This window comes from Neolamprologus brichardi, chromosome 4, assembly GCF_056152115.1.
Source record: "Neolamprologus brichardi isolate AB-2024 chromosome 4, ASM5615211v1, whole genome shotgun sequence".
In the NCBI taxonomy this organism is placed as follows: Eukaryota; Metazoa; Chordata; class Actinopteri; order Cichliformes; family Cichlidae; genus Neolamprologus; species Neolamprologus brichardi.
The window spans coordinates 22,181,350-22,207,354 of NC_142107.1; the positions used below are offsets into that span (position 1 = coordinate 22,181,350).

The 26,005-nt window shown below is 39.5% G+C and overlaps 3 protein-coding genes across 3 annotated transcripts in view; 1 reads left to right on the top strand and 2 right to left on the bottom strand.

The window, feature by feature from the left end:
• grap2a (GRB2 related adaptor protein 2a) overlaps positions 1-5,865 on the bottom strand; it is a 28,407-nt gene extending 22,542 nt beyond the window's left edge. The window contains exon 1 of the mRNA XM_087840082.1: positions 5,826-5,865. The gene's annotated coding sequence lies outside the window, so the exon portion shown is untranslated. The remainder of the gene's footprint in view (positions 1-5,825) is intronic.
• LOC148103039 (uncharacterized) lies at positions 5,497-8,221 on the bottom strand. The gene is made up of 3 exons (XM_087840083.1): positions 8,145-8,221; positions 6,298-6,415; positions 5,497-6,098 (listed from the first exon to the last, which is right to left on the bottom strand). The coding sequence occupies exons 2-3, from the start codon at positions 6,377-6,379 to the stop codon at positions 5,497-5,499; spliced, it is 684 nt and encodes a 227-aa protein (XP_087696209.1). The 5' UTR covers positions 6,380-6,415; positions 8,145-8,221.
• Positions 8,222-12,973: 4,752 nt separating this feature from the next.
• Positions 12,974-26,005, top strand: part of radil2a (Ras association and DIL domains 2a) — a 30,442-nt gene continuing 17,410 nt past the window's right edge. The window contains exons 1-8 of the mRNA XM_006801960.3: positions 12,974-13,507; positions 14,427-14,771; positions 15,047-15,282; positions 17,487-17,815; positions 20,551-21,243; positions 22,144-22,181; positions 23,159-23,328; positions 23,403-23,515. Coding sequence (XP_006802023.2) covers positions 13,380-13,507; positions 14,427-14,771; positions 15,047-15,282; positions 17,487-17,815; positions 20,551-21,243; positions 22,144-22,181; positions 23,159-23,328; positions 23,403-23,515 — 2,052 coding nt within the window. The 5' untranslated portion in view covers positions 12,974-13,379. The remainder of the gene's footprint in view (positions 13,508-14,426; positions 14,772-15,046; positions 15,283-17,486; positions 17,816-20,550; positions 21,244-22,143; positions 22,182-23,158; positions 23,329-23,402; positions 23,516-26,005) is intronic.

Sequence of the window (26,005 nt, forward strand, 5' to 3'; positions counted from 1 at the left end):
CTTGATGTGATTTGGCGCTGTGTAAATAAAATTGAATTGAATTACATCAGTGAATCTTCTCTGTAGTCTTCTCCTGTCTAACAGCTCCAGCTTAAAAATCCAGGATATCCGCTACCCTCCTGTGTACATGTCCAAACCTCCAAAGTTGCCTCCAAACTGTCCGACCTGAGCCGTCCCTCTCATGTTCTAATTTCTGATCATTCCCACTGAAAATATTAACATCATCAACTCTGCCACTATCTCCAAACCAGCAGCTCTCACTACCATCTTGTAAACCTTCCCTTTCACTCTTGCTGTTATTCTTCTGTCACAAATTCCCAGTGAAAATCTTGGCATCATTAAGATTTGGATCAATTATTTATTTATTTTTAAATTTTGTATGCATTTATGTTTTTTGAGCACCTACATAAACTACACAAACTTATGAAACATACCACACATTTGCATTTTAAAGAAGGCTCCAGTTGCCAAGGTAACCCTTTAATGTATTTACTACCAGGTTATACGTCAATCACAGGTACTGTTCACTCTCACTGAGTCACTTCAGTCACTCAACTGCAAATACAGAAAAATCTATCTCAGGTCACTCAGCCCACTTTGTCTCACCAGCAGTTATTTCGCCAAGTGGCCAAATATCTTGTGATGAATCTCTTCTAATAATCAAGCATCTTAAGCGAACCCTAGTTTTTAGCAACCCAATTAAATTAAATTACTTAACCTGAAATCTGGACATCACTCACTGGTTTGATAATTTCTTCATCATGCTTTTTTTTCAAAGTTTGAAAATTGGATAAAGGGAATGGTCGGTAACAGAAACTAAATATCTACAAGTTTACAATGAGAGTGAAACTTCTCTATAAATGCTGCGTCATCATATGATCCCCAGACAGATGCTGAGCTGACATTTAGGGTTTAAACCAAAGACTCAGCGTCAATGTCTTGACTGTTGCCATGTTCGTTTTTAAAGGTAGAAGTGAGCATAACTGGAAAAGAAATTGGACTAAGTTATTAGTGCAATCCACCATTATTTGTCACTTACACTAAAATATTTCAATTTTTGAACAAACTGGCTGCGCGGCTCTTCTACATAAGCAGACACAGAAAACACTAGAAATCAAAATGGACCTCCAACCTTATGGCTTTGTTTTCTACAGTAACTCTGCATGATCCTCCCCTCTTTAAGCTGTCTTTCTTCCGATTGGCTGCCAGTCACAAATAACAGCAAGTGGGTGGATAACTGTGCCTGTGGTTACCATGTTAGTGATGTCTTGACTATGTTATTAAGTGATTTTTCACATATTTTGGAATAAAACATTAAACAAATACAGTTTTAATTTCAGTTCAGCATCATGTTTTGTACTTAAAATACCACATAACAGTCATACAAATGATATATGCTAATATCTTATTCAATGTCCTGCAGGTACAACACACTCGAGAATGTTCAGATGTTAAATGTACTTTGCAAACCTACCTGCTGAATAAATAAATCTTCAAAGAACTGCACTAATGTACAGTCCTATTTAAATCAACTTGCAGAGACCTGAAACACTGAAAATCTGCCAGAGCATGAATGATGCGTTCATCAAAACGGTCATAAGAAATGAAGATGGGGAAAATTTTCCATTGCGTTCTGCTTATTTTCAGCGTGGTAGTAGTTTATCTAAAATCTAAAAATCTAAAAACACAGATAATCGGCAGCTCTTTAAGGACTGATGTGTATTCATTAAAAAACAGGGTCCCTGATCTTTAGGAACCCAGAAATCACAAGATCATACGTCTACACTGAAATGCTACATCAGATAAATTAAATAAATAGTATTTAATACCACACAAAACACAGAATCAGGTTTTAATTTTTAAAAAAAATTAGAACAGCGTTACTATGACTATTTTTTTTTAATTGTTATATTATTTACTTTTATATTACAACAACTCGCATACCAAAATAATTTCTCAAATGTGGGCTAAATTAGCAGTATTATTATTTTTTTTATTATAAGCGGTACTAGTAGTAGTAGTAGTATCTATTATTATGATTCATTTACAGAATCAACGGTCCACAATTTAAAAACTTGCTTGATGCTTACAGATCATTTTCCTACAAGAAGACTGAGGCTAATGTGTCCACAGCTGGGACCAGCATGTAGTCTGAAATCCTGTGAGCACATATCATTTTCAGAAACATGAGGAATTGAATTTAAACGAGAATTCTTAATTAGTCGTCAAATGTACTCCAGCAGCTACACATGCACTCCTCTGCAGTAAAAGTCTATTAGCTTTGTCATTACTTTCCTTTACTACAAAGCTAATAGTAAGCTCTGGATCAGGCACTCTGAACCATCCCATAATCATGCTGCTGTAGGCTCAGACTGGATTGTGGCTACCTCTCCCTGAGGAGGTCACTTCCTGTTAAAAGTTTTTCCTTTGCCTGATCTCACAGGATACCATCTGAACACTGAGACTGGGGTTTCTCTCTAATATTGTGAGGTGTGTACCTTTAAGTATAAAGTGCTTTGAGGTGACTGTGGTCGTGACATGCTGTATAAATAAAACTCAACTTAATTATGTTGCTTTAAGTTTTATTAAACTTGCTTTCCTGTATAGTTTGTTCTCAAGCATGCAGCACACACATGGCTGCACAGAGAGAAATCTTACATGCACGCTCGCTTTACATGCATGAAACTTGCATAAGAGGATGTTTGGTTGTGCACACATCACATGTCATCACCTCTAAATGTTCTCATCACTCATTTGATCTGTAAAAAAACTTATAAAACAGTTTAATAGAGTCATTTTTTCAAACATTTTTATTAACATAGTTATTCATATTTTTGAATGACTGCAGATGAACACAGGATGTGATCAATCAGTGAAACTACACATTTACATAAGAAACTGAAATATGCTTTAAAAAGCACTAAGCGACACTCGCTTCTCTTTCATTTTCTTCTGTAGTCTTAAAAAAGTCACATTATGTGCATTAGATAAAGATCAAATCCTGTTATCTTGATAACTGCTTCTCTTCGTATTTAGATGCTTCCTAAACAGTAAAGATACATTTTTATTACTCAGAAAAAGCAAAGAGAAAAGTGAATTCTTGCATTTTACATCCCTGTTCTGTTTTTCTGTTATGTATTAGATTGTTTTTATAATTCATGGCAGCGCTGATGCTTCTCCACCAATCAGTGACTATTACCTCAATGGAGTGTGTGTGTTAATGTTGATACAACAGAAAATAGTGTATTTATTTTAACGTTTTAATTAACTGCATCAAGAAAAGTGTCAAACACAGCAGAGTTATTTTTTATCTTCTTTATGTTTTTATGTCGTGATTAAAAATCGGGATTTTGTGCTTTTCTAAAATTTGGTATGCACAGAAATTAAAAAGCATTGAACCTGGTCTGCGTTTAATTTTGCATTATAAGTTTTTGATCCTTTTTTTTTTTCTTTCAGATTGTGTCATTTAGTTGATTCGGCGCACGTTTCTGTGTGTTTTGCATCATGTGCAAAGTAAAACCAAATCAGACCATTTTATTGTACTTTACACAGATCGACAATATTATTGCATTACTCAGGTTATAGATAAATAACACAGAGAAACAGCTTTATCATATTACTCAAAGTGCATCATGTGCATTTAGTAAGGAAGGTCCATTCATGTCCAAAAAGAATAGACAAAAGCACGAGTGACTTCTTCTCTATGTCTTGAATGTAATCCGGTTGCAGACCACAAACATGGCGGTCTTCTTCTTGGCCGAACAAGGAAATCCCTAAGTAAAATAAATCTACTAAAGAGTTTGATCTTTTGTGTGAATATTTGTAGGACTAGTTCCAGATTGTTCCAGTTTTCCACCTGGTTCGAACCCTGATTTACCTGCAGTGTTAAAGCCTCGGTCAGGTTTCCTTCATTTTCCTCATTTCAGCTTTAAAACTGACCCAGAATGAAAGTAAAGTGCACTTTATTATTCTGTCATTGTTGCCATGAGAAACATATAACTCTATTTCTATTCTTTTAACTGACATTTCAGTGCCGTCTCATTAATAATAATAACTTTATTTCTATAGTGCGACCTTTTTAAAACAGAGTTTATCCAGTACTTTAACAGAGAAGCAAAAACAATCATACAGAATATAAATAAGTATAAAAATAAAGAGATTTTGAGGCAGTAAGATGATTAATCCTATGCTGAGCTACACAGAAGAGTCACACTTAAAATCTCGCTATAAAGCCAACACTGACATTAGTCATCAGTCATCAGTCACAAGCAGACATCTCTGTGATATTCAGCCAGAGACGGAGGAAAGGTGGTTAGAAATCAAACAGCTTCTTCCTGTAGCATAACAGGAGTTCCTCACTGAGGGACTCTGTCTGGCCAGCCTCATGCAAAATAAATGAGAAAACAGACTGAATGTATGTGTGCCGAGCTGCTCTCGGCGTGTCAGAGCTCACAGATCGCAGGAAGGTGTAAAAACGCAAGTCTGACCTGAATCTCCAAACCGCTCGCTGTGCACAGCAGCTGCAGGTGGATCACATCCGCCTCTTGGCCTGTTACTCAATACCACAAGATAAATACACAGTTGTGTGTGTGTGTGTGTGTGTGTGTGTAGACACAGAGACAGACATTAAACTTGGGTTTGTTTAGAAATGCCACAGGTGCATGCAGTGGCCGACTGTTATTAACTCTCAGTGTGAACATGTTTAGCATTTACATGTTTTAAAACCGTTTAAACTTGTTGGGAACGCACATTAGTGCAGCTGTGTGCTTTTCTTTTTTCATTTAAAGGTTTTGTAAATTACTTCCAAAATGAACTGAAGCTCTCAAGAACTGCCAGAATAACTGTGCCCAAAATATCGGTGAAAACAGGCCTGGGCTCCGCTTTCATGTATTAACCAATTTGTGCCACAAGATGGTGCAGTGAGTCAACCAGACCTGTCATTAACCTTCTTAATTACAGTCAAAAGCTGAAGCCTCTTGAGGACATGGAAGTACGGCTGAAAATAAAAATCAAAGGGTAAGAAAAAATATTTAGCACTGGTGAAATGCTGCCCCCTGGTGGAGTTTAAGGTAAGACTTGCACAGAGTGATTACAGAAAGTGCCTGCATTAACCCACTGACTGTATATTAAAGAAACAGCCAGTGCAGATTTGCTTTAAATGTGAAATCCTTCAAATGACCGGTTCAAGAAAACAGAAGATGGCAAATCAAAATTGCACATCAGTAATTTTTGCAAGTAAAATGAAGAAGTCACCAGCTTTCTGAATTAGTCCCTATTAGAGTTATTTGTTCCACACTATTGTATTTATACTGTCCCACTGCAATAATAGTAGAAATGTGAAACAGGAAAAAAAGCTTCAGACTTAAATCATTTGTTTTCCTTTTGGTGTTTGATGTCTTTAGATGCTGCTTTCATTTCTGTTTTTCTCTGTTAAATGGCATCTCCAGTTTTCCACATTTTTATCTAATGCTGGTGGCAGTTTGTTCATAAAGTAATTTATATCCTGCCATGAAATAAGAGCGACATTACTAAAAGCACAATATTAAAAATAATGATTAGGATCACCATTAGATAATGATTAACGCGTCTGTTGGTGAAGTATCTAAAGCCGTTGCTCCGCCTATTTCCTCTATTCTCTATGCCCACCTCTAGTGTTATGACACCGCCTTCCCGGCCTCTGAGAGCGTTGTGCCTCACTACAGTGTTACAGTAGAAGATGTGGCAAGCCACACAGCCACACATTCTGGACAGTTGGAGATTGCGCACTAGGTCTGTGGAGGCGGCCAAGTCTGTGTGGACTGTGTGATAATGTCTGTAATCATTACTTGTTGTTTGTTGGGGTCTGCTGTTGACCTGAAGGTGGTTTATGAGCCGGACATGATTCGGATCATCTGTGGAGGCACTGCTGCTCTGGACCTGCTGATTGTTGAACTGGCTGTACTCGTTACTTGTTGTCTGTGGAGGTCTGTTGGGGTACAGCCTGTAAGGGTTACTTGTTGTCTCTGATGGTCTGTTGGGGTACAGCCTGTAAGGGTTACTTGTTGGCTGTGGAGGTCTGTTGAAATAGTCCTGGCTATTTGATGGAACCTGATTGGAAGCTCAAAAGAAAGAAAACAAAAATCAACACTTACAAATGTTTTCATGAGTTCGTTTGCTGTCATTTCATTTTCTTACATCACAGAAAAGTTACTTTTGAAGATGAAAATATTTTGTCATTGCAAATTTTGCCAATTTTATGCATATGCAGTTTCATTTGCATATGAAGGTTTTCACAGTGTTGTATATTAGCATATTTACCATCATCTGAACTACTGTAGTCAAATGGAGAAGTAGGCATCTTCTTGGACATCTTGGCGTCTTCACACTCCCTCTTTTCCATCAGGGCTGTAAGTGCTGCTAGAAGAATTGATATCTCCTGTTAGAGGAGTTGGATCCAGATCATTCTTAAGTCAGATTTAAACATATATAATTAGTACAGCAAAGATATCCCAGCCCAGCATGTGTTTTTCCTTCAACTTGTAGGAAGTCCTCCAAGTTCTCCACAATCTCAAAGTCAGAGAAACCGTACGCCAATCAGACATCATATTGTTCACCTACCTAATATTGTGTTGGTCCCTATTTTGCTAACAAAACAGCCCTAACCCATTGAGGAATAGAATAGAATAGACCCCTGAAGGTGTGCTGTGGCATCTGACACCATGATGTTAGCAACAGATTCTTTAAGTCCTGTAAGTCGGGGCGTTTGCATGTTCTCCACGTTTTTGGGTAGGTTTTCTCCCAGTACTCCAAAGACATGAAATTAGTGGGGTTTGTTTCTCTGAGCCAACCCTGCATCAGAATGGATGAACTGAATTGAATTAAAACGGTAAATGGACTGGTTCTTATGTAGTTTTGTTCTACTCTGACCACACAAAGCACTCTGCACACTTCTATCTTTCTATGTAAGTGCTTTCTGTCTAACACTCACATGCATTCATACTGCGATGGATGAACTGAAGACAAACTTGGGGTTAGTATCATGCCCAAGGAGATTTGGCAAGCAGACAGAAGAAGATGGGGATTGAACTTTCAACATTCTGATTAGAAGGTGACCTGAGCTACAGCCACTCCCATAATTCATAACCTTCGAATGACGTTTCTATAATAAAGTATGCTGGAGAGGTGAGGCTCCAAAGTGACCTGTGTTTGAGCACTCTGACATTGATATGAACAGGAAGAATATTCACGCATTTTTGCAAAATTCACCAAAGGAAGTCATACCATGCTATTCCCAAACAAGCTGTGTTTCCTGATGTAACTTTTCTTCAGGTTTTTTCAAAGCCACTGGACAACTTAGGCATCAAAATTTTGATCCAATGAATATTGGAGCGTTTTAAAGGCGTTTTAAAACACCTGCATATATTTTGAAGGTTCCAGGAAAGAGATTCAGAGTCATTAGTAACACCTAAAGTGCTAACATACCACAATCAACCTGTCAAACAGGGTGTTCTTAGTACTTAGTTTCACCTTTAAAATACAAAAACACATATAAACAACACATACTTCTGTCTTCACAAGGAGAGGCTACTCTCAAAGTATTCAAAGCAGCTCAGATGTCATATTTAATGTTACAGAAACAACAGATTAGTGAAAAGCAAACAATGAGCACCAAATCTCTGCCGTTTTTGTTTCATTCACCTCTCAGATTTAACCTTTTTCTTAATATCTGGATATTTGGATATCAGCAATATTACTGCTACTTTCATCTTTGTATGTGTGTTTGTGTGTGTCTATGTTCCTGCATGTGTTAGAGAAACTGTGAAATCTTGTCAGACTTGACTGTCTATGGGCAGATTTTGTCAACATGGTAAGCATCAATATGCAGTCATCAAACACAATAGGCAGCTGAAGTTCAATTCGATAATAAGTGTTGTCTCTGAACTTGTAACTAGTTTTGAATTGCTGTACACTAAAAGAAAATTTAGAATTAATTTTCATAAATTTAATTCAACCTAACAACATTTTAGTTTAATATAATTAACTAAAGTTCACATACTGTCATCACATTGCATTGAAACTACTTCCTCCAAAGCAAACTGTCATGCAGTGCAGGTTAGGACCCAAATGCAGTTTTCATAGTTAAGCAGAAATAACAAAAAACTAACCTTTTATTAAAGTCGAGGAGTAATCCACAACACACATAAAAAATAAGAAAACTTTCAAAAAGGATCACGAGGAGAACACGAGAGCACACAAACAGATACTGAAACAATGACTGACAGGCAGGGCAGGACTGTGTAAACACACACAAGGGACTTTCAGATAAAACAGAAAGTAAACAAACCACTAAACAGATATGACAATGACATACAAGGAAACACTACAGGAGGCTGGTCTTAAATACATAAAAAGACAAGGATATAACTTTAAATAACTCTTAACATTATCTGGATTATAAAATAACAAGAAGTAAACAGAAATGACTAAAGAGTCACAATGAGCCCAAGCAGGGATGCCCAATTATAAACTCTGCAATGACAATACAATCTGACCACAATCAACTAGAAGTAAAACAGAAATGAAGAACAGTACAGAGGCACAATGTTGAAAACATAAGATTTCTAGACAGAATTAGAAAGAAAACCTAAACTGAAAGCAAAGCCTGAAGTGTCCATGACAAAAACAATCGGTAAGGAGCATACCATGCAGGTGTTTTAGTCATCACATGAGTCAGTGGTGCATACCTATCATTCTCTGATTATACCAACAAAACTGAACTGAGCGTAAAGTCGTTGTAGTGCAGCCATTCCCAAAGAAAAGTGCTGCAGTTCACTTCAAAACCAGAAAGACCATCTCTGATCAGTAAGTCTGGTTCTGTTGTTGCCTTGAAGCCTGGCGTTTCTGTGTGAGAGACAGTGGAGGAGATTCTGTTCCTGTTCATGTGTGATTGGCACTCTGGATTTGTTACCTTTCTGTTCCAAAGAATAGTGATGGGCCAAGCATTTGTGCCGCAATAGTATCGAGGCTTTGAAACAATCTGAAGCCAATCTCCACAGTGACACCTGCTGGCCAATTTGGGAATTGCCACATCTTGATGGTGCAATTCTGTCAGACGATGACAGAGACGAGCCCTGCACATTTCCAAATAAAGCAACTTATTATATCAGACTGTCAATAATTGTGATCAGCACGCGTTGTGGAGAAATCTCCATACAAACTCAAACAATTGAGACTGTAATGACCACTTCAGGAAAAACATTCTCACTTTGTTAACCTTCATGTTGCTCAAAACAATCCAATAATATAGTAAAAGATTGTGAGAAATAACTAATAGCTTTGTTTTTTGTTTTTTTTTGCTCACACCCCTCAATGCTTGGATGTGTTTGGCTGATGTTTAAGTTTCTGGGAGTTCATGTCATCAGGTTTGTTCTACACACTGTTAAGCAAAGCTAGAAGCTGGCATTGCACTGGGCTTTAATTTTAATTAATGTAAAAAATTATATTTAAATGAAAAAAAAGAATGTGCTTTCCTGCTTTATAAAAAAAAGTAGCATTGATTATATTTTGGTGGGCTAATTCTCATCGATTGTAACAGTCCACTTCACACATACACTTTTAAATCATTCTCTGCTGAGCGATCTCTGAACTATGAAGAAACCTTTCTTAACTTTACACTGCTGTGGATGCTGTATCTTATAACACTGGCATGATGTTTACTGTGAGTCTGAGGTTTTGGTTATATTGAACCTGCCTCGTGTTGTTTATGAGATATTCTCACCAGAAGCATCAGTGACAATAAAAAAAAAGAAAAACTCATCTGTCATGAAAAGGTGTTAAGAAATAGATGAACTATAATGAATGATTACTAATAATGTGTTTTTCTAGCTTTTATTATCTACAGTGCAAATATATTCTTTATGGAGGTGCAGTATGTGAATAACAGGTTGCAGTGAGGATGACACGACCTGATGCATATTTTTATTGGCAGCAGACATGTATATTGACATATGGGTCTCTTGTGGGGCCTCCTCACAGTGGGGCATGTCCAAAATGCATCACCTAGGTGCTGCCCTGGAGAGATCCTGGCCAAATGCCCAAAGGACCTCATCCTGTCGCTGTGGAGAATTACCACAGAGAACAAGTAGTTATGGAACAAATGTCCATTCCACTGTACCATATACAGCATATGCATGATACAGTACCTGTGTGTATTGTTTTTTTGTGTGTTTGTTTGTTTTTTGTTTGTTTTTGTTTTTTTGCCTGTCCCGTTTGGCTCTTTTGCCATCAGAATTATTGTCTAAAGGCAAAGAAAGATGCCCAATGGACTTACTTTACCAAATGGACCATCCTGGCCTTGCCGTATTGGTCTATTTGATTCACCTTTGCTTTTATTGTTTATTTTATTTTATTTTCACTTGCTACACACAGGACAGACATGACTTGGGGAAAGAAAAGGGAGAAAGAAAAAGAGGTAGGGAAAGAAAAACAGCGGGGAAGAGGAACGGTGATAAAGGGCAAAAAAAATATATATCAATCACCTGGATCACTTGTTGACAAAGAAAAAAGAGAAAACAAGCAAAAAAGAGATAAATATAATAAACAACATCATCGCGATGATCTATGTGAATATAACAGTAAATACTACATATTGAATATTATTGTGCAGCACGTAGGATTGACAGCACACTGTGTGCTTTGAGGTAGGAGCCAAAAAGGGTGTAGTTTGTGTCTGTGAGCACCCGTGTGTACACCTGTGTGCCTGAGCGCGCTTTTATTTAAAAGGTTCCTTCCTGTAATGATCTGCTAGAGGGTGCGGGGGGCCATAGCCCCGTCCTCCAGGGCATGAAGCAGATATGGAGGAGATCCAGGCTCCAGACATCCAGAGGCCCTCAGAGCACAAGAGACCAAGGAAGACCAACAGAGGGGCAACCGTGCCACTCTCCCGGAAAGAGCCGAGGAGAGCCCCAGATGAGGGGTGACTGGTGTGTATTGTAAAATATTGCTGTACTGGCTAATTACACCATAAGGCACAGAAAAACTAATTGTTGCATAGTTGACATCAGTGGGTTCACACCCATTTTGCAAAAATGTGAAGGAGCAAGAGAGACAGATGTATATCCTCTAGCATGTCCCTCCATCATCTCAGCATTTCTGAAAAGGTGCTTGTTTTTTTAATGTAAAATGAGTAAATATTTGCAGAACTAAATTCAATTTATAAGGAAAATTGATAATGCATTACAATTTTGGCCTTTGGGTGACAAGATCCATTCAAATGAAAAATGTACTGGAACTCTTATGTAGCTGTATAATGTGAATATATATGCATCCAGTAGCACGTAGGACTCTCTGAAAGTCTTTTTGACTTGGCGCCTCCTATCTCTGAGTCCCCATGCAAGTTTGTCCAACACATAAGAAGAAATGCTTTAGAGAGGTTTGTTCTCTTTGGATCTACCTTCTTATGTTTAACTAACTCAGATACAGACTGTATCTGTGATGGTCACTTGTCTGCTAACAAATGACCAGCTCAGATTAAGCATACTGCTGATGCATTTGCTTCATAAATCATGACATGCTTCTCTCCCCCGCATAAACTGCTATTATGAGTTCATTGCTGTGTATTTACTTGGTATCAGGTCAATACACAGACTCATACATCAGTAGTAGGTGCCTCATCCTGTCTTTAAGGCTGAGCCTGGACAATCGCATTCTCTCAAGTATGTGTATTTACATGGAGGTATTCTGCTGTAATCATCTACAGTATTTGAAAATACACCCATAAACAAAAACGAATGTAAACATGGATTATCAGCCACCAAAGCAGCTGCTGCACCTTTAATTTATTGATTAATTGATGAACTGTTGCAGAAATTGAACACAGAACCTTTGGTGACAATCACTGCACTAATATAAATAATCTTAAATCTACTGAAAACAACAATAATGTCTTTACAAACAGTTTAAATGAACCACAGCAGTATTTAATAAAGGTTAAAGATGGGAATGAGATGAAGTGAAGCCTTTTTATTTAGTAAGTCCTGATGTAGCTGCAAGGCAATTTCCTGCCACTAGATGATGCTCTTTGTACATAAATTGGCCACAATTGAAAGAGTGACGCTTCAGATTTAGCAATTTCATAGGTATCATTTTTAAATATTTCCAGGACACACAAACCTATAATTTACATTTAAAGATAACAGCATTTAAAATTACAGGTTTAAAAGGCAGGTGAAACTCTATTCTTTCTCACAAATTAGAATTCATAGAGCTTAAATAACCTTATATCCTGTACTCTTTAGAGAATCTTTGCTATATTACTATTGTTCCCCCACATCAATTAAAACATCTATCTTTCAGTAATATTCCTTAGTTAATGATTAACTCCTTAACGTTGCCAAAAAGTCTCCAAAGTTCGTTTAGGGTTTTTTTTTAATTAACTTAGTTATATAACTTAGTTATATCACCTTGTTTCGTTTGTTTGATGGACCCAGTAAAACAAGAAACCAAAAATAATGTTTGTTTTTTTTTTTAATATTGCTATTACATTTTTAAAAATATATGAAAGGGCACTCCTATTTGCATATATAAGTGTAGTGGAGTTACCAGGACAATGAGCATGAGATTCTCATAGATATAAAGTAACGTGTGTTCATGTGTATACCTGTCTCTATACATTTGTGGGGACCGATGCTGATTTAAAACCAAGCTATTGAGGACATTAAAACGTTTCTGTTTTTCACTTTCAGGCGCTTGTTTAAAGGTTTATTCGTGGTTTTAGTGCTTACGTTAATGGCAGGTTAATAGTATTATGCAAGTAGTATGATGAGACTAAAGACTAGCTAACTAATTGGACTAAAAGAAGTGAGACTCCGCTTTACGTGCCCGCAGGTCCTCACAAAGTAGGAAGGACAGTTGTGTATGCCCGTGTTGCTGTGATTAGCTCCGCCCCCTCGCTCCTTACCGTGACGCCGCGGTGACGTGTTGCTGTAGTGGCTCGTGCAGCAGCAGGTAGTTTCATTCAGTCCGCTTCAGAATTCCGGACGGAGTTAACGGCTTTCTTATCATGGACCTGGCTTTGATTTCACCCGTTTTACAGCTCAGAAACGGATAAAAAGCAACGTAAGCGTCTGTTTTTTTGTATTTCCTCCTTAACGTCGACTCCAGTTTGGATTTTACCCTCCAGCGGTCCGATTTTAGCAGCTTGAAGTTGGTTCTCCTTCACCATATGTGGGAATGTGAACTTCTCTCATGGATGCCGATACACTGTTGGAGTACTTACACACATTTTCCTGATTTTCTGGGAGTCGAAATAGTGGACTACGCTCGCTTCTTATCGTGAAAACTAGCTGTGAATAAATTCATGTTCGCCATGTTTATGTAGAAGCTGAAAAAACGTTAAAATAATGATTTCGGAGGAGAGAAGCAGCCACGTAAATAAACAAACCCTGAACTTTCCCGTGGGTTTACTCATCCGCTCTCCCAAAAGGCGCCTGGCCAAACTGGGAAGGAAACCCAGCAATGGATCTGTCCAGTAAGTCTCTACATGCTTTAATCCAATCTACTTTAATTAGTTTTACTTACATATCGCCACTTTACTACAGCAGTAATCTTACAGTGTAGAATACTGGAGAGTAACTCCAACCTACGATAAATGCTATTGGCAACGGTGGGAAACAAGAACTGCCCTGTTTTCTACCTCCAGTAGAAACATAAAGGTTTATAATCGCAGCAGCATTAGTTTTAGAAGATGTAATCGTTTTAAGTATACGCATTAGCCAGCTCCAGTTATAACTTTGCACATTAAGACATAATTTATATTGCTATATCTGCATTTTATACCATTGCACCAAGAAATTAAGTGATTTGATGTTGAGATGAATATAAAGATGTGCATGATTAATGCTTGTAATGATGATAATATTAGAAATTAAGACTATGGGGGAAATATTGTTAATAAGTTAACATTTAATTTCATTTACGTTGCGTTTAACTTTATTTTGAGCTGTTGTACTAAAGGATAAATGAGTTATATCTGGTCTTAGTAGACCTATAATGAGAAAAAAAGTTATAGCTTTAATTGCAACTATATTAATTAATGGAGTAATTACACAGCCTTAGTAATGACTTTTTATATGTAGCATTTTGGCCCATGTTTTCTTTTCAGTTAGATTTTATGACTGTATTTCTGCTTTTTATTTTTATTTTTTTTCTTTAGAAATGCTATAAATGAATATATCATAGTTGTCTATTGATTAAGCTAACATAATGACTTATGTAAAGGTTTAAATAGGTTCACAAAGACCAAACAATTAGCTGATGAGTTTAGATAACCGTAAAAACAAAATCCTGGTTTGTTTCAGTTCTAAATTTGGGTCTGAAGTGGAGAACTTGAGACAGATCATGGTTCACGTGCAGGATCTTTTAGTGTTCTGTCCTCTCACTCCAATCAGGTCCAACAACTCGAACAGCACTGTCCGCTCTGCTGAGAGCGTTGGCGTCCGGCAGCCAGCCAAGAGCAAAATCCGCCGCCACAACAACAGGTTTTCCACTGTGTTCAACCAAAGCCCCGACCTGAGAGACGGTGGACGGCATGTCCAGGTGGCGAGTGGTAGTGGCGGGAGCTTGTCTGGAGACCTCCAGGTTGTGGACGACCCAGCTGAGCTATCCAGCCAAATGTCCATTCCTGGTATCCTGAAGATCTTTGGCAGTGACATCTGCCAGGGGACCAACTACAAGAGTGTGCTGGCTACCACTCAGTCCAGTGCAAAGGAGCTGGTGAAGCAGGCCTTGGAAAGGTAAGAGGTTTTCTCTTGGTCCTAAAGCATGTTGTTGAGTCCTTGCAATAAGATTTATTCCTAAAAGAAACAAAGTAAAAGGGAAGTAGTGCTACTTTTAGGTCAAACTAGATTTTAACATGTGAGAATTAAACATCGCCTGTTTAAAAAAACTCAGTTGTTGAGGACAAAAAGGGGGAAACTTAGAAATCAGAAACATTTATGACGGCTTCAGTGTGAAAAACATCCTCCAGACTTATTGCTAATGCTTCATTTCTCTGTTTTTTTCTCTTCAGGTACTGTCTGGAAAAAGAAGACCCCAACAACTACGTGCTGTGCGACGTTATTGGCCAGATGGGGGCTGATAACCAGTGGAAGAGAGAGTGCTTTAGGGTTGTGGGTGACAGCGAGAGGCCCCTGATGCTGCAGTCGCTGTGGAAGCCGAAGGATGGCTTCTCCAGGCGTTTTGAGATCCAGCTGCGGGCGAGCGTGGAAGAGCAAAGTTTAAAGGACAGGGACACGATCACAGCAGGTACGCATGGTGCCTAACACCTGCACAGTGACCCTAACATCCTCCCACTGGGGTTATCAATCACTCAGCCTTAGCCTTGGGAGCCTTAGATGTTTCTTATTGCTGGGTTTCATTGTGCCTCTTATCACTGGTTCAAACAGACATGCAGCAGAGGTCAGGAGGAAACAAAAGCTGCCCTGCTCTTATCTTTGCTTTAATTCAAGGGTCCATAAGGTCCTCGCTAAGCATCAAGGCACAACGCGGCTCTTCCCACCAGGCCTATAGCTGCTGTGTTTTTCTTTCTGTCAGAGCTGACTTCCTGCGCTCTGGGGGCTGAGCGGTCCTGTTGACTTTGGCTCACGCTTGTTGTGGTCCTTTTCAGCTCTGGACCGACACTCTGACGGCTTTTTAATCAGGATTGGTCTGATAGCGCGAAGCTTAAATTACAGATAACCTTAATTATAATTTGATTTCTACTGAAGGAATTACAGTTTTTGAGCTGATTGTACATTTTAAAAGAGGTCCAGTGTTTAGTCTACAGTGTCTATTAGTTTTTAGTGTTCCAGTTTCATTTTCAGATTGAGTTTTCTCATTTATTAGTTTAAGAATGTTTAGGGGTTTTTTCTTAGTTCGTTTTAGCTGTCAGGAAACTGGTTGGTATTTGTCAGATTTTAAGATTTCAGAAGTTTAGTATAAACACAGGCAGTCACAGGTTTCATTATAGGGTAGACCAAATTAACAAAGACTAAAATTAAAGACAGATTTTTTTCCCTGTATGCAGAGTTTTTGTTAGATTCTGTGTTGTTCTCTGAGCCGGTAATTTGTTGGTGATTAATAGACTCCATTTCTAAGCTGGCATTAGTTAGTGTTGCTTTGCTTCCAGTTTTCATGGAGAAATTCATGCAGGGTGATTCACATAGAAAGCCGTTGAGAAGCTGTTGGTGGCACATGAGAGTACAAAAATGGTTTAATACATAAAAGACTTATCTAAGTCACATTCAAATATTGGCGTTTAGAGTTCTATATCTGTGCAGCTCTGCACTGCTTCTCATGGCTCCGTGATCTGCCCTCCCCTTCCTCCTCTCTGACCGAGGGAAAGCTGCCTTTTACCTCCGTCGGGTTTTTAGGCATCAAGCCCAGCCTGTCACAGCAGTGCTGAACAATGTGGAAAACACCCATTTCCACAGCTGATAAGGGCAGCGGAGCACCGGGTGTGAAGCCGGACCCTGTGGACATTCCACCTCGCTTAATGGCTCCCAACGAGCTGAATAGTGTTTGTGTTACGTCAGGCCGACAGAGTGGCTGCTGGTATCTGATAGAGGTGGTCACATCTCACCTTCCCTGCACATTTCCCCCCTTTTTCCTCTGGTTATGTTGCATTTGAACTGAAGCCAGAGCAGAAAAGTGTTATGCTGGAGTCAGCTCGGATGACCGGAGTAATTTTGGGAGGAATTCTGTTTATCGTAAAGATAACTTTATAAACACGAGAGGTAGTTCTTCTGTTTTTCCTGGCGCTGATTCAAAGTTTGTCTAAAGCTGACATTATTAATTGAGGCCACAAATTTGAGAAGTCTATTCTTCTGCTGTGTTTGTCCTGTTTTAAATTTAAACGTTTTTTTTCTGAATTTGAATTAGTTATTTTTTAATTAAGTGACACGAGGCATCTGGAGCATCAAACACCCTGTGTATCTCTATTTTAGTATATTTAGTTTGATCTATATGATGTTCTTTATGGTTGTTTATCTAATTAAGTAGATGTTATGAACTAAATTATACAAAAAGCTAAGTAACATAAGCTGTAGTCGGGCTAGTATTACCTGTGAACTACTACTAATTTGTAATAATCACAAAAGTCATCTTTGACCTTAACCCTTTGGCCTTGAATCTGTCAGTTAGAAATATCACTGCAGCGCACCTGAGGTTTATTAATTGAGATTAAGTATACCACAAGAAGAAGAGCTGCCGAATGTTTCTAGGTAATGAAGATCCTGATAAACGAAGACGTCCTTGGGCTCTGTGGATTTTATGTTAGATCATTTTTTTCTAAGAGACTAACAAGCGGATAGAGTCCAGCATCATCAGCATAGAATGAATTAATTACTGCACCAAGCTTTGGAAGCTTTTTATAGTAAGAAGATAAAGTCTTTTTAAAAGTCCAAAATGAGTCGTGAAACATACTCAGGTGTCAACACACTCGATGACATAGCATCTTCTTGTCCACCCAGGGATCAATGCCCAGGCTCGTAAGCTGCAGAAGACCCGCTCCAGAGTGACCTCCCTGTTTGTGGACAGCAGTGGGGAGGACACAGATGGACTTGGCATCTGGAGGAGCCTCAGCGAGATGGATTTGTCCGCGATGGGCAAGGAGGCTAGCAAGGCCCAACAGAGTGCGCTCAGAGAGGATCCCGAGGCTGAGGCCGACAAGGAAGTGCTGCGTCTTGGCATGGAAAAGGAGGAGACTGAGAGCAGCGATGATAACACAACCCAGTACTCCATCCACCCACCCTTTGACTTCCCTTATTTCCTCCTGCTGCAGGGCTACAGCCACAGACAGGTGAGTGGCAGAACAACTTAAGGTTATCTGTATATAACTATAATTACCTTAAGCAGATGAGACCTTTCTGAACTCCAAAGTTTCAGATAATGAGTTCATTGTAGGAAACTGTTATCCCTGTAAGCTCAGACTTCAGCCTGCTCTAAACACTCAGTTTCAGTTACTTTTTTTCCTACCCTGGGCTGTGTATGATGTCACATAGAGGATAAGCCTAATTTGGTCAACTCAGGGAAAGAAGTCCCACCCACTTGCTTATTTGTGAGTGGTAGCAAATCACATGAAAGTTAGTCTAAAGTTGGAGAAGCTAAAACAGCTTGTTTTGGATTGAGGTTGAACTGAGGGGCCTGCACAAAACCTCGTGTGAGAGACATAAGGATTTTATTTGTTTATTTATTTTACCTGCAACTCATGCAAAACTGCTCTGGTACAGTCAAACAACAAAAATATGGATCTGGAAATGAAGAGAAGGATGTGCTGCTGTAATATCAGCTACAGGTGGGTGCTGTTGTTCTCTTTCAGAGTTGTTTTCAGCCTGGTCACATTTAACCAAATTATTGCCAATAATAGTATCCAAAGTTTAAAGCTGACCTACAGATGATTGAAAACTTATAATCAAGCAGATTTGCAGGCAGTTTCTGAACTCCTTCTTTGACATTTTAAAGACTTGAGGTTCATTTTTATTGTAAAGTTTTAGTTAAGTATAATAATAGACCTGTTATTGCCCTTGAGTGTCTCCTGTGAGCGTGTAAGCAAATAAGCTTAAAAGAGACAAGAGGAAGAGAAACATATAGTGGCGAACTGAGCTTATTATGTAACGCAAGGAGAAAATCCCTCAGTCAGAGAGTCAGACAGGGCGGAATCACTGCTACACAGGTGTGTTAGGACCAGGTGATCCTGTTCATGCTCAGGGTGAGCCCTGTGTCATCATGTGTCAATGAAAGGATGAAGAACAGAGTGCTCAACCTTCTGTCAGAAGGAAACCTGCTTAGGATCTTTGGCAGAACAAAGAGGCAGTCCTGATTAGGAGGATAAACTGTAGCGTGTAAACACTGCTGTGCTGTAATCAACATACCAGTGTACCTGACCTCTGTTTCGAACTGTTCCAAAATCTGTCCTTGTCAACATCGCCTGTTTAAAAATCTCTTTTGCACAGTAAACCAGAGAGCACGCTGTGGCTTTAGCCCATTCCCAGGAACAGGAAGCTCTTTCTCGCAGTGTTTTTATCCCCGCTGCTGGGGATTGCTGACTGAGCAGGATGCTGGGAGCACGGCAGCACGCTGAGAGCTGCAGCCGACCTAATCTTACTCTGCAACAATGGGTCGACCCAAAGCCAAAGCAAAGGAACGAGGCGGGTCTGTGGCGGACCAGCGGTCGTGCAACAGGAACTGAAAGCTGATTTTTGGGTTGTTTTTTGAAACTGTGTTGTTGGAGACCAAAGAAACAAAACTGAATTTGGCATTTATTTCAGTGGAGAGAGAGTTTTGATGCTGAGCCACAACTTCTGCGGTGGCGCGATGCCCATTAAGTTTTTATTGTTATTGAATGAGCTGCGTTTTTAAGCAAGCCTGAGTATGTTTCAGTCAGGATGGTGGAGTCGGCATATGTTTGACTGGTGGAATATTGGTTGATACCATTACCCATTACAGCAATGCATCCCAGTTATTAATCATTTTGTCTGTAAATAGCCTTTATATCTTAAAAGTAACAAAGCAATAACACCCTCTCATATGAATGCTGTTCATTCACGCTGAGGCTGCTTGGCTTTAGGCAGCAGAGATGATAGGCTATCATCGCCTGACTAATAGTCTTAACGTGGTGACCCTGAGCTCCTGGTCCTCACCGTCTCGCTCATAAGCCCTTCCATTCCTGTCCCGCCTTGCTCTGCCAGTTCAAGTTGTACTTTTACCAGATGATCCTACTGCTGCTTGCACGCATACTCCTGGTTTATTTCCAAAGTGTTACACAAGGAAATCAATCCCAGGCTTCCCGCGGACTGCTACTTTGAATGAATGTTTGCTTGAAGAATAGAATTGCATTAGAGGAAGAATTAAGGCCACAAAATGAAAGCTCGTGTTGTTGCTGTTATGGAAGACACAGCAGGAAGTCTTCGCCGGTGGTACAGAGTCCAACAGCGTAAGCATTTCACTCGCAAAGAGCTGCGCTCGTTACTGTAATCACAGCCAAAACCTGTGCAGATAAACGGAGAATAAGAGTCTTTTTACTGCTTTCCATCCACCATCAGTTTTCTGTGTACAGGTGTGATTTAAGGAAAAGCTAAAACTGTTGGACTCTTATTGGCAGTTCCACAAACGAGTTACAAATCACTTCCTGTGCCCAATAGGTGGCATTAGAGAACACCCACTACTCCTATGTCTTGATCGGAACCCACAGTGACAAAGTCATGAATGTTGGATTGTGTTTATCACATTTTAGTCAGTACTGGCAGATTAAATGAAAAGTTTATGCCAATTTGGATAAAGTATATTTGAGTTACAACTTCTTGTGTCATAGAAGTTGTAACCCAACTTATATGGTTTCACAGTTAAATATTGCCAAGATCTTCAGTTAGAGCTTACCAAAGATCACACCAGGAGGAGTTGGGGGCGCGTACCAGCGTAAACGGGGGATATTACAATGGAAACCGAAGCAGTTGATCTGCCAGCTTTGCAGCTGAATTTATTGTGCGAAACATTTGATACAAATGTCTTCTTTTTTTCTTTTTTCTTTTTTTGCAGGATTTTGTCATCTATCTCATGAGTGGGACCACCACCATCTTTGGCTGCTGCAAGGAGCATCACACTGGAGAAGATGAGGAGAGGCTGAAGGTGGACATCCTCCTGTTTGCTCCAGATGTGTTACCACAGCACTGCTGTGTCAGACGACTGGACTCTAACAGCCAAACTTCCACAGGAGGAGAGCACAGAAAGACGCTGACGATGCTGAAGCCCCTTCATGGAGCTCCTGTGACCCGAAATGGTTTACTCCTTAAAGAGGAGGTTGAACTGAATCCGGGAGATTTGGTTGGCTTGGGGAAACACTACTTGTTCATGTTTAAGGATCCTACAAGCAAACCAGGATCACTCCACACGCCTCCTTGGATGACCAGACTCTGCCCAAACTCTGACTCAAAGACCTCTTGTTTGTCATGCGGCTCCTTGGTGGCTAGGAAAAAGCTCCAGAGGAAGCCTTTACCTCCTCGTTGGAGAGACCTGGAGGGCACTGAGGCTTCGCTGAGCTATGAACTCGACCAGGAGGAAAGAGTCCTACAACAGATCCTGGACATGTTGGACCCCAGTGGGAATGAACCGAAGCTGACACCGGCTTTCCTGCTGAGTCTCTGCATCCAGCACTCAGCCTCCACGTTTGAGCTGACGCATTTCAGACAGCTGCTGCTTCAGCTGTCCAATCAGATCCAGCTCATTACATGGGTAAGGAAAAAAACTCGGCAGCACGTTAAATTTCATGACCAAAGCATTATTTGGCAGTTGGGTTTCCAGTCAGTTTTTTTCTTTTTTTGCTTGGGGTTAGGGTTTTCAAATGTGAGTGATAATAAGGTTAAAAAGGTTAAGGTTAAAAATCTAACAGCTCTGATACTAGAAAGAAGATAAGAAAAAAAAGTTTTAAAGTCCGTTTTTGATGTCGCAGAGCTCTGTGTGTGTGTGCACCGCTGAGAAAAACCACACAGATGCTATTGTGTGCTCTGCAGTTTCCATTATGGAGCAATCTTTGTTTAGAAATTGTCACTAAATACTGGAAAAAGTAATTTGGTTGCCTTTATACTTTGTAAGTAACGCTCCTTATCAGGTTCAGTTGAGCTCTGCTCTGTTAGGTTCAGTTTTAAGGACCTGAAAGATTTGACTCTAAACATTCACACTGAGGACTGAATGAAGAGCTGCAGGACAGAACCAAATGCCCAGGCACTGCTCACAGCTTTGAGCCTTCCATCTACAATAATTACGCACTCATTCTGATAACAACTTCCCCTGGCTTTCCAAAGAAATCAACATTCCTGTCACAGCCGCATCACGCGGAAAATAAAACATACTTTTTGGGGAATAAAATTTAGTACAATTTACAGTAAATTGTGTGCAACAAACATTATCAAATCACATCTGTATGACTCATTTAAATGGTCATCCACTCCTATTGCATATGCAATAAGGCCAAAAATGCCTGCATCCATGCTTTTCAGTAGCAAAACTGACACTGCATTATGTTCGGATATCCTGACAGCAGCTTTTGAACACAAAAATAGGGTTTTTCCATCCCATTACATCCCATTTAAGCAGCCATGAAATAACGTCTTATCTGTTTTTTGTCCCCCTCAGGAGAAGACAAAGGAACTTGCAGCAATCCAGCCAGAAACGTGAGTACAAGTGTTTTCACAAGATATATGTCCTCTTATACTTTCTGAATGAAACTAACATGATCCTCTAGAAAAAGGTTAAGTTCTTTTAATTTTAGGTTGTGCACAAAAAGCTAAGTTTGTGTTGTGATCACGAATAATCATGAGAATTAAAAACTGTCTGTCTCAGCAAGAGAAAAGCTATCAAAGGTCAACAGATTCTGAGTCAGAGGTCATTGTGTGGGCTTCGATAAAAGGGAGGAATCCAAAGGATCATATGACCTACATGACATGTCGAGCGAACAGCTGTGTAGCAGTAGAAACCACAGCAAATCATAACAAACCCATAAAAACACCTCCTACATTTGCTTTCAGTCAGTTAACTAATTAGTCCATCACAAATCAGAAACTTTAACTCATTTTATTGGGAAAAGACAAAACGCAGCTTCTTGAAATGGAGCAGGAACTTGTGTTTAACTGTGCTTAACCACGCACAGTATTTTGCTGATTTGCAGAAATTTAAAAGGAAGTTAACTGTAAATGGTTTGAAGCAAGCAGACGTGGAGACCACTTTTTATACTAGATAACCAAAGACTACTGACTAGCATGGCTGTCATGTTGGAGGCAAAACATACGTATAGTAAGTTTAAATATCAGTTAATCTGCAGAATTAATAGTAATTGCTTGATTTTTTAAAAAATCCCACATTTAATTGTTTAGTAAACTCAAACCTCCCAAAACAACACGTGACTGGTTATCAAAGTACTAATCAGTTAAATGTTAAACCTTAACGGGGAAGTTAAGAGTGAATGGATAGGATATGATGGAGTTTATTTATCCAGAAAACCAGGAAATGAAAATTTAAGTAGTTCAATAAAATACAATAAATATCACATTTGTTGAATGGACATTTGGGTGTTTGTAACAACCTTTTTCTGTTTATAGACAGCTCACAGTGTCTTCTCAGATCTAATCTCCCACTGGTTGTTTTATATCAGGAGCTCTGGCGACGAGCAGTCACAGCAGCTGCAGCTGCTCAGTATGAAGGAGCTGATCCCGGGCCTGCAGCCGCTGGTGCTGTGGATGGCTAACTCCATCGAACTGCTGCACTTCATCCAGCATGAAGTCCCACAGCTGCTGCCATGGAGGCTGGACCAGGAGGATGAAGGTGGGCATTCATCATTCTCACCCCTGTCTGTGTTTGTGTGTGTGCTGTTAAGACTTATTTGTATGTCTCTACAGGTCTGCTTGACTCTGAGATATCATCCACTCGGACAGCCTGCGAGGAAGCCATGACAGTCTTGGAGGAAGTCATCATGTTCACCTTCCAGCAGACCGTCTACTACCTAACAAAGGTTGGCTTGATAGCATAAAGAGCTCACATAAAAATGACATCACATGTTTCACATCTCCTTTGGCCCCTCTAATCTCAGTGTTGGTCACACATGAACCAGGAAGTCTAGTGCAAACAGCGTGTTCTGTTTTCATTGAGCGTCGTCCAGACAGAAAACACAATAACAGAATGGAAACACAAACTCTCAGGCAGGAAAGGCCTGTGAGATACTGAGCGAGTGTCTTTTCCACTGACCACGACATAAACACACACAGTCCTCTCCCTCGAGGCTACGCTGGTTTGTTAAATAACATAAACCAGAACTGCAATGTGAGCGTTTTCTTTAATGTTGAAGCTACATTGCAAAACGCTTTAAAGAACAGCAGGTGTGTTTTAGTGTGGTTTATAGAGGATTTAAACAAACAAAAATGAACAGCGGAATTATTATTTTGGAGACTAAATGAAAACATAATTAGTGTAAATGTGGCTCTTTAGCCAGGACACAGCCTACGGTGGATGGAGAATATCTGACATAAATTTGAACAATTAAAAGCAAACTGTCGCTGTTTTTGTCAAAAAGATAATTAGATGGTGTCTGCTGGTCTTTAAAATGTTTTAAAATGTCTTAAATACACTGTTTTCCACTGAGTGCAACATAAACACAGTCTTCTCTCTCTGGGTTACTTTGGTTTGTTGATTAACAAAAGCAGACCCACAATGTGAAAATGTTGTCCAGCTTTCGAGTTACATGACAGAATATTTTTAAAAGCAAACGTCGAGAAAAATGCAGCAAACAAAATGAAAAACACATTTTCATGTTCATAATCAGCAGGACTGACCAGAACATATCTGGCAATTGCTGTGCAAAGACGCCCAATGATGCAAAGCCAAAAGTGGTAAATCTGCATCCGCCCAAGTTAAAAATATGCAGCTGTAGCTGTAAGATTCAACTTCAGATTAAGATGTGATAACCAACAGACTTTAACAACATGTCCACGTGCATCTATTACAAACAGTTTTTTAGGTCTTTATAGTCTAAGGCATGAACTCTATGTTGTTATTTCATGGGGATACGGTGGTTAGCAGTGTGACCTCATGGTTTGAAGCCTTCCCGTGTGGAGTTTGCATGTTCTTCCCATGAGTTCACTCCAGGTACTCTCTTTCTCTCACAGTCCAAAGACTTGCGTCTTCGGTTAATTGGCGGCTCTAAATCGCCAGAAGGTGTGAATGTGAGGGTAAAGGGCTGACTGTGTCTGTGTTATCCCTGTGACAGCTGGCTCCAGCATCCCCGTGACCTTAACCCTTTCATGCATGAATAATGACAACCTCAATCATTTTTATTCATCTTTAGGCATGAAAAACAGATTTTTGAACTTTTTTTTAAAATATGTACTTTTCAGTGAGTTTTATACATGTACACTTAGGTGGACAACATATGTTTTGACTTATGAATTTGACAAATGCACAAATAATATTCACTCTGTGTTGTGTTTATTAGGGGTGCAACAATACTCGTATTGATATTGAACCGTTTGATACAGTGCTTTCGGTTCGGTACGCATATGTATCGAACAATACAAAATTTATTTATTTTATCAACTTTTCTTCTGACGATGCTGTGTTGAGCGCTCTGTGGATCTGCGTTCGACTACTCCGCCTAGGCTGCACTGTCGACTGCAGATCCACTGAGCGCAGCACAAGCTAGCAAGACAGACGCTAAGCTCGTTGCAACATGGCAACTGCCTCTACGCTAACCAAAATTGAACCTCCCCCACCCTCATTCAGATCTGGCGTTTGGAACTATCTTGGTTTTCATGTGAAGCATGACCCTGAAGGTAAGCCAGTCATGGACAAAAGTAAAACAGTATGTGGCATGTGCCACGCAATGCTCAGTTGATGGGAACTAGTGCGTTAGCGCAGTTAGCTCGTTAATGTGTTGACATAACTTGTTAACGGAGATTTGCCGCGTTATGGCGTTAACGTCATTTCAACGAGATTAACGCTGACAGCACTAGTGGGAACACAACGAATATGACTGCACATTTACTCTGACATCATCCTCGTGCAAAGACAAGTTGAAGCAGACAAAAACAACAAGCACGCATGCTACAAACTTTACCCGAGTCATTTAGACAGCCGTTAGCACATGATTCTCCTTATGGGGACCTGATATGTTTAATATGCTGCTGAGAATATAGCCCAGAAGAAGCGTATAGTATAGCTTTTATTTTGGAAAGAGCCATTTCTCTGTAATAAACTCTCTTTTCCAAAGATGAGTGATTTCTCGATCAGATAGATTTATTTTTATTATTATTATTTTGTTGTTTCAGCAACATTAAATTTAAAAACTGTACTTTTGAGTTAAAATCTATATTTATAATTTTAATAAATGACAAATTAAAAAGGCATGAACATTTTTTCTATCGAAAAAATATCGAACTGTGACACCAAAGTATCAAACCGAACCCTGAATTTTGTGTATCGTTGCACCCCTAGTGTTTATGTGCAAGTA